This window comes from Podarcis melisellensis (genome assembly GCF_964234715.1).
Source record: "Podarcis melisellensis genome assembly, chromosome: 6".
In the NCBI taxonomy this organism is placed as follows: Eukaryota; Metazoa; Chordata; class Lepidosauria; order Squamata; family Lacertidae; genus Podarcis; species Podarcis melisellensis.
In genome coordinates this window covers 8,003,026-8,017,764 of record NC_138538.1, presented here as the reverse complement: position 1 = coordinate 8,017,764, position 14,739 = coordinate 8,003,026, and the positions used below count along the sequence as shown (strand labels likewise).

The window sequence follows — 14,739 nt, the reverse complement described above, 5'->3', positions numbered from 1 at the left end:
CCGTTTAAAAAGGGAATGTTACTCTGCTAAATTATAGAACTTGCTAACGCAAGTTGGGAAGGATATTATTAAACAATATATCCTCTCCTGCCTCCCTGAACATTCCCACAATTTCTGCCTCCCTACTGGCTCCTCAGCTGCCAGGAGATATAACAGCCTCTCCCACCACCTGAGGAGCATTTGGATTTGGTCTGGCTGCTAAACTGGCTAGTGACAGCTGGCCCAAGGCGTGGGCATGCTCAGTCCCTTACCGTGCACTTCAGGTTTTTGCTGGATCTCCCACCCCCTTGGGCTATCTCCTACCCATCACAGAGGTAGGTTGTGTATCTGGTCTTGCTATGGATTATGATTGGCCACCATTTGGGGAGCAGAGGAGACATTTGTCCTTCAGGTCAATTGGTCAACCTGAGGGTTTCACCTACCTCATAGTAATTATCACAACTTTGGCACAAAAGGCATTGGGTAAAAGCCTTAGTCTTGTGTTATGCCTATTGGCTTGGTTGCTCGAGAGAGCGAACAGGCAAGATCCTTCACTGGTCTTTTCAAAGGCTTTATTATTGGTGCAAAACATTTACAGTGCAGAACGTCTCAGTTCCATGCCTTGCTCAGTCACTAGCAGAATCTGAGAGTGGGCGGTCCTTAAGCTTTCCCCACCAGAGTAGTCTCTTGACCCCCATCCAATTCTCTGCGTGAAAACCTACTGTGCAGGGAGGGCATTGGTAAAGGGGGACCTGCCCCTCCCACTTTGCTCATGCACGGTGTTTTGGCTCTCTCTTGCATCCTCCGAGCCCTGCATCTCTTTCCCACTGGAGGCGGGGCTTCCCTCCTCCGCTGAGGAAGTGCTGCTTCTCACGATCTTTGGAGGCTCTCTGTAATCCAGCTGCCCTTCCACCTCTCGCCTCTGAGCTGATGGCAGTTCCCTGACATCTTGGTTGGAGGGGAGATTTGGCTATCCTGTTAAAGGGATCCTGCAGAGGCTAGGGCCATAGCACCCCTCAAGGTGATCTGTGTGGGGTCGTTCCTATTTAATGTATGTCAAAGGACAATCTTAACATGGGTTCGACCCCTTGGAGAATCGGACCACAAATTGGCTGGTCAATACCGGTTATACCCAATGCCTAAGCCAAAGCCACTTATATCTGTAATTGATAAAGTTGTGGTCCAGCTTGAACCAAAGAATACTGTCAAGTGTGGTCATTTTATCTTGGGTTATGGCGGGACAGGGGAAGCAACCGTTCATGGCACCTGGGCTCCCAACTGCTGGTTGCACCAACTAGATGTGCACTAGGGAACGGGAGCACAGGACTAAATCCATGTCCCCTAAGCTGATCAGCTGGTCTGTACTATTACCATTTTATCAGATAAGGGCCGGGTGTACAATGTCCCGACTGCTTGACTTGGCTGGGACATTGCATTACAAACCACCTGTGCATTTATTTACTTGCAAAGATATGTGTACCAGGCAAAATTGCATACAAACGTGTTAGGAGAAATGTGCTGGTTAATTTCTGTTACCCAGAATGAATAGCTGATGTGGATGTGAGGGTTTTATGTGGCCTGGTGTATCTCGGCTGACACAAGCTCAAACTGTTGGGGCAGTTGATGGTATTCTGGCTAAAACTGCAACCTAGAGGGCACTCCTGATCTGTATGAGCTCACCCACCAGGTTTGATGACGCAGCAGAGTCTTGGCACTGAGAACTGGAAGTCCTGGTTTTGAGGCTGTGTACCTTCCAACAGGCCTGGCCTGGCCTAGGCCCTGGATGAAGTCTCCATCTGGGGCCCCATTCCTGTGCCTGACAACCCTCAGGCTAGGACCAGTTTGTCCTGAGTAATCAAGGTGAGCACATGGAGCTGAACATCATGAGATCCAAATGGCAGAAAAACATCTGTGCCCAGGATGCAATTTCCATTTGTTTCAGCCCAGAAAATGTTTTGGTCATTCTCTCTGTCAGTCAGAAGGTAAGATAATATGGAATTGTGGAAGGGAACAGAAAGAATGAGCCATTTCCCAAGCTTGAAAACTAAGGCCTCTTCTGAAAACTGATATCTTGAAATGCTCCTTTTTTAAGTAGTAAATTTAAAGGGCAAATGGTGATGATCAGGTTTACAAGTAATTTCTCCTAAAGCAATTCTAAAAAAGAGTTTTATAAGGCAGATGATTTCTTCCTAAGGTGTGAGGGAGAAGTATATTGCATGTAATTTATCATTCCATTTTATCCCATCTATCTCAAACACCCCTTCTCAAAATCTACCTTCTGTCACCTTCTTTTCCTCCAAATCTCCCAATTTTTGGGAAGAGCGGGAGCAGAGGTTGGATGGCCATCTGCCATGGATGCTTTAGCTGAGATTCCTGCATTGCAGGGAGTTGAGCTAGATGACTCTTCCAACTCTACAATTATATGATTCTATGATTCCTTATACTGAGGCAGGGCATTGGTCTACCTAACTAAATATTGTTGCCACTGACTGGCAGTGGCTCTCCAAGATTTCAGGCAGAAGGTCTTCACAGCCCTCTCTAGAGATGCTCAGTACCTTCTGCGTTCAAAGCTCTGCTTCTGAGCTATGCTCTCCCCACCAGTTCCTGAAAGTCCAGTGCTTTGATAGAAGCCTTGTTGGGGCTCCCACTTCAAGTAAGACAACTCTAAGAATGACACAAGGCTACAGTTACTCAGAAATCCTTTATTTCAAGTCTGTTCATGAAGCTTCAACAATTGCTTCTCTTAATCGAGAAAGATTTGGCCCAGAATCACAGGGAAAAGTCTGGAGGAGTCATCCTCGCATTCTTATCTCCCTTTCAAGGATTCTCTTCTCCGTCTTTGCTTTTGTCATCTGAAAAGTTTTAAGTGTTAACCTGAGTTCACACCGCCAGATAAAGACCAAGCAGGCATGGACTGAGCTTTGTTTGAGCAGGAAGTGCAGGACCCACATGATGCTCCGTCACAGAAGATCAAGCCACGCATGTTAGCAGTGGAAATCCACCCCCCTTTTCTATCACTATAACCCTACTCATGCGCCAACAGTGGTGAACAATGGATTATATGGATGCATATGCCCCTTCCACCAGACCCACCCATCAAATATGGCTTGACCCAAGAGTTTAAGCTGCAACTTCTTTAGGGCTGGGTGATATATCAATCTATCACCCAAAACTGGTTTGAAGAGCATATCGCGATATTGGTTCCATAGTTTTTGACCCGGCAATATATCACAAATCATGGGATGTGTGTTATGCAAAATCACAATGTGGGTAAAATTGTGAAGCCAGCCAATGCCTCTACATAGCTCCATCCTTATTTCAGATATTGTGATAATGTGTATCATTCTATCACAATGTTTGTCTGGTGATATATCGTGATTTTGAAACCCAGCCCTAATCTTCATAGCGAAGGACTCTTAATAGATAGGTTTCCATTTCAATTCCTGATTGCATTTATTCTGCACTGGGGGCGGAGGGTGGAAATCCACATTGTGCACCTAGGAAATGTGATTTGTACTGGTGAAATGTATTATGCAAATTACACCTGACACTTTGGAAACAAATGGAAGGAATGGGGAGGAACAGATTAGATGCAATCTGTGGCACCTGGTGCCTTTGCTCCACTATGTTGGCAGAGTACAATGGTTTCTTGTCAAACAGGATTCCTTGCTGGCTACGAAGAGGGGATCTTAGCAATCCCAGTGCCTGCTCCTGCTCAAAGGTATTGTCAGTACCATTTTGGATCCCCCAAGTCTTTCTATGGAAGCAACACAGCAAATGCTTTTACAAGCAAAGTTATGGGATGCTGCTTCTAACTACTTTAGCTGCTCTCCCACAGAGCAGCCCATGCTGTGTAAGGAAGAAGGGGCTTCCCCATTCTTGGCAAGACAGAGGAAAGCGCTCTGTGAACTTGTATAACTCCAGCTGACACTGCCAGAAACGGGGACCCTGCAGCTTTGTGGGCCTCTGAGCTTCAGCTTCCTCTCCCATTGACTTTATCTTCCCTTTGCTTCAGAGCCGCAAAGCTGATGCTTCCGATCTCAAGAGCGGCACACTGAAGCTTTTGCTTGTCTATTCCTTTTCACATTGCCAGCGGAGGATCCGAACATTCCTGCAGTGCAAACAAAGCTCCCTGCAAATACAAAAAACTAAAAAGGCAGGAAGAAGGGTTCGAGCCAACCCTTCTTCCAGGCATGGTAGTTTAATAAGTGTGCAAAGATGGGATTCCCCCACCTGCAGCCTAATGTGGTTTGGCCCAGCAAAAGCTGTACCAGGTGTCTCTTCTGATCATATGGACCAGCCAAGATGTACAGTCCAGTGGTGGCCAGATGTGGTACGTCTTTCCTCCAGTTTGCTCAGTTTCATTACGAAACTGAACTCTGAAGATCAGGAGAACTTGAATTCATATTTTTCATTTCCACCAAGGCGTGCCTCTGACAAAAATCTATCCTCTTCACCTCCACCGCTCCTTGCCGGTTATTCAAACACACCTCAACAAGACCCTTCACTCGACCTTGTTTGGTTCTGAAGAGCTTCAGCTCAATACCCAGCCAGTGCTAAACTTCTCCATTGACCTGCCAGGAGGGACTGAGTCCGTTATGTTAAGTGCCTCTATTTGCACTTGCTTTAAAGGAACACAGCTGTGTTCTCAGGAGTATATATGACAACAGATGCCGTCATGCTATGGATAAACTTTAATTGACCAGCCCCACCCCTCCCGCCCGCCCCCAAAGAGATATAGAAGATGAAGATGGCTTAGGCAAGTGATGCAACCTTGGAAGGCATCCTTGGAGCTCCCCAGGAATGGTTCATGCGCAGACATTACAGCAAATCGTTCGTAGCAGCCTTCTCCAGCGTTCAGCTTTGCCCCTTCCAGGTGGATTGGAATCGGTTGAATGGGATGCGACGGATTCCTTTCCGGAGTTGTTTGGATCCTAGATCATTCCTGCCAGCCAAGGAGGTAGGAATAGGCCCACAGTCCCCAGCAAGCAAACAATGATGAACATCCAGAGGAAAATTCTGTCGATGACCATTGCCACGTACTTCCAGTCCTCCTTCACCTGGAATGAGAGAGGGGGAGAAGGAAGGACACTTACTGTACATTCAGAAAGCAGGAAGAAAGGCTGTAGGTGTTTGCCAATTACTGGTTGGCCAAGAGGCACATAGACTTTTCTGTGTGTGATGGTGAGGTCATCTAAGGCAGAGCTGCCACCAGAGTTGGCAATGTGGGTAGGCAAACCCAAGGTTGGTTGGTTTTGGTCATGGGGAGCCTTGCCTTATATGACATCCTATTGATTGATTGATTGATTGATTGATTGAGTTTCAAAACCACAGTTCATTCAAAAGAATCCAGGGATGGTTATCAATAAAAAAACAACACCCCATTGAAAACCTTCGGACAAAAAAAGTATCAAATACAGTCCATTACTGCAAGTATGAGTGGGATGTGTGAGCTTGCCTTTTGTCTGTATGTTGCCCAGAGTGGCTGGGGAAACCCAACCAGATGGGCAGAGTATATATAAAATATAATAATAATAATAATAATAATAATAATAATAATAATAATAATAATAATATCAATTGGAATGGCAATGCAGGGTTTGAAAGTTGTCAGACATTGTCCCAGATAATTACTGATACTTAACCTGCTTCCGTATTTCGTCTTCATAGCAGATGTTGCTGAAGAACCTAATTATAACCCTAATGGTAGATCTGATGATGGTTCACCACAGGGAGCTGTTCTGGGTGACTATGACATCTTGTCTCCTATGAATCAGAGACAAGCCATAAGAGTCACTCAAAACAACTCCCTGTATGAGAACCTTTTGTTTAATGATTGCTGGATCTGCTGCCAGCTAGCAAACAGCAGCTCCCAAGTTTTGAATTATAAGACTCGAGCCTTTTTGAAGGAGACTCCACCACACTCCTTGGCAGCAAATTCCACTGTCGAACAGCTCTTACTGTCAGGAAGTTCTTCCTAATGTTTAGGTGGAATCTTCTTTCTTGTAGTTTGGATCCATTGCTCCGTGTCCGCTTCTCTGGAGCAGCAGAAAACAACCTTTCTTCCTCCTCTATGTGAGATCCTTTTATATATTTGAACATGGCTATCATATCACCCCTTAACCGCCTCTTCTCCAGGCTAAACATGCCCAGCTCCCTTAGCCGTTCCTCATAAGGCATCGTTTCCAGGCCTTTGACCATTTTGGTTGCCCTCCTCTGGACACGTTCCAGTTTGTCAGTGTCCTTCTTCAACTGTGGTGCCCAGAACTGGACACAGTACTCCAGGTGAGGTCTGACCAGAGCAGAATACAGTGGCACTATTACTTCCCTTGATCTAGATGCTATACTCTTATTGATGCAGCCCAGAATTGCATTGGCTTTTTTAGCTGCTGCGTCACACTGTTGGCTCATGTCAAGTTTGTGGTCAACCAAGACTCCTAGATCCTTTTCACATGTACTGCTCTCAAGCCAGGTGTCACCCATCTTGTATTTGTGCTAGATGATGATAGATAGATAGATGATGATGATAGATAGATAGATAGATAGATAGATGATAGATAGATAGATGATAGATAGATGATAGATAGATGATAGATAGCTAGAGATAGCTAGAGATAGCTAGAGATAGCTAGAGATAGAGACATAGAGACATAGAGATAGATGATAGATAGATAGATGATAGATAGATAGATAGATGATAGATAGATAGATAGATAGAGAGAGAGAGAGAGAGAGAGAGATAGATAGATAGATAGATAGATAGATAGATAGATAGATAGATAGATAGATAGATGATAGATAGATAGATAGATAGATATAGATAGATGATAGATAGATAGATAGATAGATAGATAGATAGATAGATAGATAGATAGATAGATAGATAGATAGATAGATAGATGATAGATAGATAGATGATAGATATAGAGATATTCCAGCCATGAAAAAGTCAAAGCATTTTTTGAAAAGAAAGAATAGTTCTACCTAGGGACATCCTGTCAGTTACATATTTCCCAGCTGTCCTTCTATACACTTAAGGAAATGCAAAAAGTTTGCTACATCGCTGTCAATCATTCAGTTCTATTGACCAAAAGTCTCTTCCCATCTAGCATTTGGTGTGTTGACTGAAGATGTTTGGCATCCTCTGGGGAACTGCCACTTCTTCCAAGCCTTCCTTACTCAAAATTGCTCAGATCTTTGGCCCAAGGAGGAACCTCAGTTCATCATCATCATTATATTTAAAAATATTGTTTACTTATTGTATTTTTTTCAAAAAAGGTTAAAAAAAAGCGTACAGTTTAGATTGTGCCTGAAGTAATGTGAAACTATGGCCAGTACTTCTTAATGACCATTTCTCTTGGGTGATTCAAAAGAAAGCAGATGGTTGCTATTAGCACAATAAGCCACAGATTCTGCCTATCATTGTTCAATACTGGGAGCTGCCTTTGTTTCCTAAATCTTTCTAATGAAATTTGGGGAGAGATCAGCAAGTTACTGGCTGAAATGCCTGTGTTTTATTTTTAGGCACACGAAGCAGAAGAAGTGTGGGGCTTAATGGGATCTTATATCCGACAATGTTCTCAACTGCTGTTACAACATTGCTCCAATAATGGAATCCTACCACATACAAGGGCGGGGGCATTGCCTTTTAATATTAACAACAAATTCTGGGAATATTCCCATACATTCTCTATAATGTCACTGAACTATGATACTATCAACAGAGAGTTTCTTTCCAGCTAATGTATCGCGGGCTTTGAGGAAACTCTCTGCAGATTTTAACATTTTATGTGGTTCTTATGGTATGATTATATGTGAAATAGTTGTAAATGGCTCTGGTAATTTTGGTGAATAGTGATACACATACACATCACCTGGGATAGCTCAATTGGTAGAGCACGAGACTCTTAATTTCAGGGTCATAAATTGGGCAAAAGATTCCTGCATTGCAGTGGTTTGAGCTAGATGATCCTAGTGGTTCTGTAATGGTTATATGGAGTTGCTCGTGCGTAAGTTGCTGCCACTCCTGGCTAGGTTGCCTGGTTAAACCTTTCCTGGCTGGACAGCCCTTCACTTCGTGGCTGTTCAGTCGCTAGCAGGATCCGTCAGTGGGCGTTTCTTGAACTTCTTCCAGCAAAGAAGTTCTTTGATGCCAAGTCTACGCCTACTTTCCCTGCGCGGAAGTCTTCTGCGCAGGGTGGGTGTGGGTAGCGGAGGACCTGTGCTCTCCGCGCTGGTCTCCGGCGAAGAGTCCTGGAGCCCCCTCTCCGATTCCCCCATCCACCCCCCTTTATCCCTGGTGTTACGCTGATTTCCTTCCCCAGCCGATGAGTCCGCTCTCTCCCTGCTTGGCCCTTCTCCGGCATCGCTTGGGAGCCCTGCCTCCACTTCTGGCTCCGATGTCAGTTCCCTGACAGCTTCCTTCCAACTCTACAAATAAAATCAATCAATATATCTATTGATAAATTGCCTTTGGCCTTTGACTGTGACCTCTGTCCTGTTGGTACAGAACAAGACTTGGAATGGACAAACCTGTAATTGCTCCAGGCTTTGTGGAGTTCTGGCTAGGCTCATGGGATGGAGCCATCATATGAACTTGGATGAGGGTTGAGGTCAACTGCTCTGGTTCTCTGTACTATCAGGAGGACACAAAGGACAGGGCCTTCTCTGTGGCAGCTTCAATGTGATAAAATGCCGTCCCAAGGGCAGTCCACCTGGCTTCAACTCAGCTCCTTTTTCCAGTGAGCAATTAAAACCTTTTTTTTTTTTTTAGCATGCCTTTGAGGGTGCCACATTTTAACTACAGTTTTCTGATGCTTCTTTTTAAAACTTTGATAACCAGTTGATGCTGTCAATTGCCTATCCAAGGAAAAAGGAAAGTAAGGGCATCCATGGCTACAATTGATGATAGCTCTATGCAACCTCCAGATTCAGCGGCAGTATAGCATTGACTAGCAACTGCTGCATCTTAAAAAGTAGAGACATCACCTTGCCAACAAAGGTCCATATGGTAAAAGCTATGGTTTTCCCAGTAGTGATGTATGGAAGTGAGAGCTGGACCATAAAGAAGGCTGATCGCCGAAGAATGGATGCTTTTGAATTATGGTGCTGGAGGAGACTCTTGAGAGTGCCATGGACTGCAAGAAGATCAGACCTCTCCATTCTTAAGGAAATCAGCCCTGAGTGCTCACTGGAAGGACAGATCCTGAAGCTGAGGCTCCAGTACTTTGGCCACCTCATGAGAAGAGAAGACTCCCTGGAAAAGACCCTGATGTTGGGAAAGATGGAGGGCACAAGAAGAAGGGGACGACAGAGGACGAGATGGTTGGACAGTGTTCTCGAAGCTACCAGCATGATTCTGACCAAACTGTGGGAGGCAGTGGAAGACAGGAGTGAGTGCCTGGCGTGCTCTGGTCCATGGGGTTACGAAGAGTCAGACATGACTAAACGACTAAACAACAACAAAGCAGCTGCTGAAGAATAACTGGGAGAGGGTTATTAACTTCATGACCTGATTGTGGGCACGTCAAATTGAGTATCTGCTGGCCACTGTAGGGAACAGGACATTGGACTAAATATATCACTGGTTTGATTGGTCAGGACTCTCTTTATATCAGTCTTCTTAGTTTATTTTTAAAGTTTAGAAGCATTATGGTTGAATTGTATTTTCTTCACCTCTCTAGAGTATGTCTTTGAAACCCAGAAGGGCTACAACTCAGTGGTAGAACATCTGTTTGGCATGCATAATGTCCTAGCTTTAATCCCTTGCATCTTCAGGTAAGGCTGAGAGAGACCCAAGTCTGAATCCCTGGAGAGCCACTGCCAGCCAGAGCTTGATGAACCAGCCAAGCTTGGGATAAGGCAGTTTCCTATGTTCCCAAGTGAGACAGTAAATGGAAAGGTAAAGGGACCCCAGACCATTAGGTCCAGTCGTGGCTGACTCTGGGGTTGCAGCGCTCATCTCGCTTTATTGGCCGAGGGAGGCGCCGTACAGCTTCCGGGTCATGTGGCCAGCATAACTAAACCGCTTCTGGTGAACCAGAGCAGTGCACGGAAACGCCATTTACTTTCCCGCTGGAGTAGTACCTATTTATCTACTTACACTTGACATGCTTTTGAACTGCTAGGTTGACAGGAGCAGGGACCGATCAACGGGAGCTCACCCCATCACGTGGATTCGAACCACTGACCTTCTGATCGGCAAGCCCTAGGCTCTGTGGTTTAACCCGCAGTGCCACCCGCAAGACAGTAAAGAATGCCCAAATTCTAAACTGGAAAGAGGGTTCAAAATTTCTTGAAACAGCTACCTGAATTAAACTACTACGTCATCCTGGGAAGAGAGCACAAGCTATTTGTCCTGCTCTCACCCTTTAAGAAGCCCCATCCCAAGCATTAGCCCCTGCTATCCACATAACCAGTCTTCTGATCTGTCATTCTGTCCAGCTTGACAGCTACCACAAAAGCGGCTGTGTAAAATCATCCGTCACCCTCGCTTCCTACATTAATTATTACCATGCCACAGTGTTGCTGCTTCTTCAAATCTCAAAATGCCAGGAAAAATTATGTCACATCAAGATGGTGCTAACGTCTGAGTGAAGCATGTTGTGATTCTGCTATCAGCTCTTGGAATTATTTATGGCGCTTAAGTTATCTGGCAAATTCCCCTCTTTGCTCTGCTTGCAAATCGTTACCAAAAAAACCGTGCTCTGGTTTCTTATTATAGGCTGTCAAGTTACAAGTGCAAAAATAGGGCAGCAGCTTAAGAACTGCCCCTTCCACAAAGGACACAGATGAGCATAAACCCCAGTTTCCAAAACAGTGGTACCTTGGTTCTCAAATTCCCTTCCAGGTTCCAAAAGCAAGATGTGCTTTCCCATAGAAAGTAATGCAAAATGGATTAATCCATTCTAGACTTTCAAAAACAACCCCTAAAACAGCCATTTAACATAATTTTTACTATCTAACGAGACCATCAATCTATAAACTGAAAGCAATAAACAATGTACACAATCAATCAATCAATCAGTAGCTGAACTGGGTTCCACACAGTCACAAAAACAAAACAAAGAAAGCCAGAAAACCAACACACACAAAATAGCAAGAAGAGACAGACCTCAGTGTAACACTAAAAATGGAAAAACTAAGTTAGTTCTTGGTATGAGCTTTCGTGTGCATGCACACTTCTTCAGATACACTGAAACAGAAGTTTCCAGACCCTTCTATATAGTGAGAAGGTGGGGAGGGGTATTACTCAGATGGCTGTGATGAGCCTGTTGACGACTCTTAACGACTGCAATAGGTCTTACAGGAAAAAGCAAGGGGTGAGAAGGTGAAAAATGGCTTTGTCATGTATAATGAGATAAGAATCCAAGGTCTTTGTTCAGACCAGGTGTCTCCATGGTTTTAAGTTTGGTGATAAGTTGCAATTCAGCAGCTTCTCTTTCCAGTCTATTTCTGAAATTCCTTTGTAGTAAAACAGCTACTTTGAGATCTTTGTCTGATTTATGTCCGTTTATTCTTTGGCGTAAGGTCTGGCCTGTTTGTCCAATATAGAGAGCTGAAGGACACTGTTGGCATTTGATGGCATACACAATGTTAAATCAGGAATCACAAGACAGAGAAACCAGTAGGAGAACACTTCAATCTCCCAGGACATTCTATACAAGATCTCAAAGTAGCTGTTTTACTACAAAGCTCTCACCATAGTGAGGAAGACTGTGAGCAGGTGAGGTTTGTGCCAGTCTCCTGCCCAGGTTCTAACTATGGATGGGCAACTTCACAGCTCTTCCAACCCTCTCTACTTGAGCTGGATAGCCCTTCTGATAAAGGACTGCCATCTATAAAGCAGGACAAAGGGCCACCCTAGTTCAAAACAATGAATTTCAGTAAGACCATATAAGCCATTCCATTCAAAGGCTCCATCACCATCACTAATAGTAAGAGATCTTCAGTGGGTCCTAGTTTGTTTCAAAGTCCACTTCAAGGTCAGAACATAAGAAGAGCCTATTGGATCAAGCCAATGAGGATATGATACCCATCTTCAAATATCTCAAGGGCTGTCATATGGAAGAGGGAACGAGCTTGTTTTCTCCTGCTCTGGAGGGTAGGTCTCAAACCAATGGCTGCAAGTTACAAGAAAGGATATTCCGAATAAACATCAGGAAGATATCACTGTGGGTCATCGATTGATAAAACTGAAGTGGTGGACTTGGCATGTCTATGACTCTAACGAGACCTGACTAAAATTTTGGCAGAATTTGGTTTCAGCTTCTTACATCCATGCTTATTTAACTTCATCAATGTCTGCATGTTTCCCCAAGAGTCAAATTAAATTAATATCAAGCCTACTAGACATGTTCTCTGGGGGGCAATTAAACCCCCCCCAGTACTTTTTAGGATGGAGAAATCAGCTCACAGAGGAGAAAAAGAGCTACTTATATTTCAAAAGAACAGCTTACAATTTAACTTGATTTGGAGGTCTGGAACTCGGCCCTTTATTCATGAGACTTGGAGGAGCGGGGAACTGACCAGGATAAAAGTCTCTGCTTAGAAGGGAAGGAGTTTCAAAGGGTAGGTGGCACCACATTAAAGGCTTGTGATTTTGGAATGCACCTCCTGATAAGATGGCACCTGCAGGATGCCCTTTCTGGCAGAGAGCAGTGATCAGTTGGGTATTTAAAGGGTGAGATAATCTTAGCCCCAGACTGTATGGGGCAGTGATGGCCAAACTTGGCCCTCCAGCTGTTTAGGGACTACAACTCCCATCATCCCTAGCTAACAGGACCAGTGGTCAGGGATGATGGGAAGTGTAGCCCCAAAACAGCTGGATGGCCAAGTTTGGCCATCACTGGTATAGGGTTTTGCATACCAGTTCCAGCACTTTGAACGTAGCTCAGTACCCAATTTGCAGCCAGTGTATCTCAGCCATCTTTTGGAAACCAGTTTACCAATAAAAACTAGAACGAAAACACCTCCCTCATGGGGTCCTACATAGCGTGCTGTTGTATACATTTTTTTCAAATTGCTGTCCATTTCTCCCCTTCCTGTAGTTCTTTGTATAAGCAGCTTTGCACAAAATCCAGCATTCAGGAAGACTCCCCAACAAAATGGCAGATGAACAGTCTTGGTGGGCCATGGTCAGACATGCTAACAGGGGATCTGTCTTCTACATCTCAGGGGACCCCATGTTAGTTGGCATATGGAGCAGAGGGAAAGCATTTACTTTATTCGCAAGCAATTTCCTCCAATGAAAACTCTGAATACAATTAGGAGCATAATGATGGGACTGAGGATGGATAGACTTGCCAGTTTCATTTTCTCATTTTTCCAGTCTCAAGTTTAATTCTCCACATTTCTATATCAGCTTGCTTTTCTTTAATTCGTCAGCATTTTAGTGCAAAATGCTCCTAATCTGCACATTTTTGTATGTGACGTTACCTAGCAAACCCATTTTTGCAAGGCAAAGTTTTCTAATATGACATATTTCACTATGTAAGTTTCACCAATATATGCATCTATTCACACATTTTACCCAAGCACGTGATTTTTTTTTGTACACTCGGCTGGAGAATTGCAAAAATCAGAAAAGTGCTGTTTTCAAAGTGTGGCTGATATTCACTTTGTGTGTTGTTTCGAAAAGTGTGACTTACACATGTTCACCTTTAAATGTGAACTGAATCACTTTTCTCATCCATCTCTAGTTGAGAGTCACCAGGACTAGAACCAAGAACCTTTGGGTCTGGACTCGCCTCCAGTGAGACACAAGACTCCTGGGACAGCGATTTCCATCCACTCAGGTAACCCATTGGCCTTCTCCCACCTGGTAAGGCTATACAAGTATCCAGGTCAAACGCGAGCTTTGGGATGTTGGGTAGAAGCCATTTTGAATGGAAGACCAGAGGACCTTTAAGAGACACCAATCAGAGTGCCAATTTATTCAGCCCAATGCGTTTTGATTACAGACTTCATCAGGGGCAAAGCAACTCTGTATTTTCTATGTGCCCTATTGCAAAGCGTTTCAGCAGAGCAAACAGAAAATAAACACTGACAAATGTTGTAATCCAAATGCAGCGGGCTGAATAAATGAGATTTTTTTGAGTGAAACTCAGAGGTCCTTTCCTGCTTCGTTACTGAACTGCTGACGTTCCCACCCTGCTCTTTCTCTATCGTCTGGATTTCTCTCAAGCCCTTCAGCTAGGGAAGATGTTCCCCACATGTGGTTGGACTAAATCCGGATTAAGGGGTTTTCCCAGGACAGCGGAGGGTGTGTGTGCTGTGTCCCATTGGTGAAGTGGTGGTGACACTCTTTTCTGATAGGAAATGGGGATGGGGACAAAAAATGGGGAGGGGGTCAAGGAGGGTCAGTTGCAGGGGGGAGTGAGAAATGTCCCTATTTTCATCCAAGGAATGTTGGAGGGTATGCAGAAACAGACCCAAACAAACCCAAGTCACTAGTCCCTAGCAGATCTCAATTGCACAAGGCCATTTTTGGAACACCCTATTGCTTCCTGGGGACACAGGTGGTGCTGTGGGTTAAAGCCTCAGCGCCTAGGACTTGCTGATCGAAAGGTCGGCGGTTCGAATCCCTGCTGCGGGGTGCGCTCCCGCTGCTCGGTCCCAGCGCCTGCCAACCTAGCAGTTCGAAAGCACCTCCGGGTGCAAGTAGATAAATAGGGACCGCTTACCAGCGGGAAGGTAAACGGCGTTTCCGTGTGCAGCTCTGGCTCGCCAGAGCAGCGATGTCACACTGGCCATGTGACC

The 14,739-nt window shown here is 44.6% G+C and overlaps 1 protein-coding gene across 2 annotated transcripts in view; it reads right to left on the bottom strand.

The window, feature by feature from the left end:
* Window positions 1-4,711: 4,711 nt before the first annotated feature.
* Window positions 4,712-14,739, bottom strand: part of CHRNA4 (cholinergic receptor nicotinic alpha 4 subunit) — a 75,115-nt gene continuing 65,087 nt past the window's right edge. For both annotated transcript variants that reach the window (XM_081916883.1, XM_081916884.1), the window contains one exon: window positions 4,712-5,039. In XM_081916883.1, the coding sequence (XP_081773009.1) occupies window positions 4,914-5,039 (126 nt within the window). In that variant the 3' untranslated portion in view covers window positions 4,712-4,913. The remainder of the gene's footprint in view (window positions 5,040-14,739) is intronic.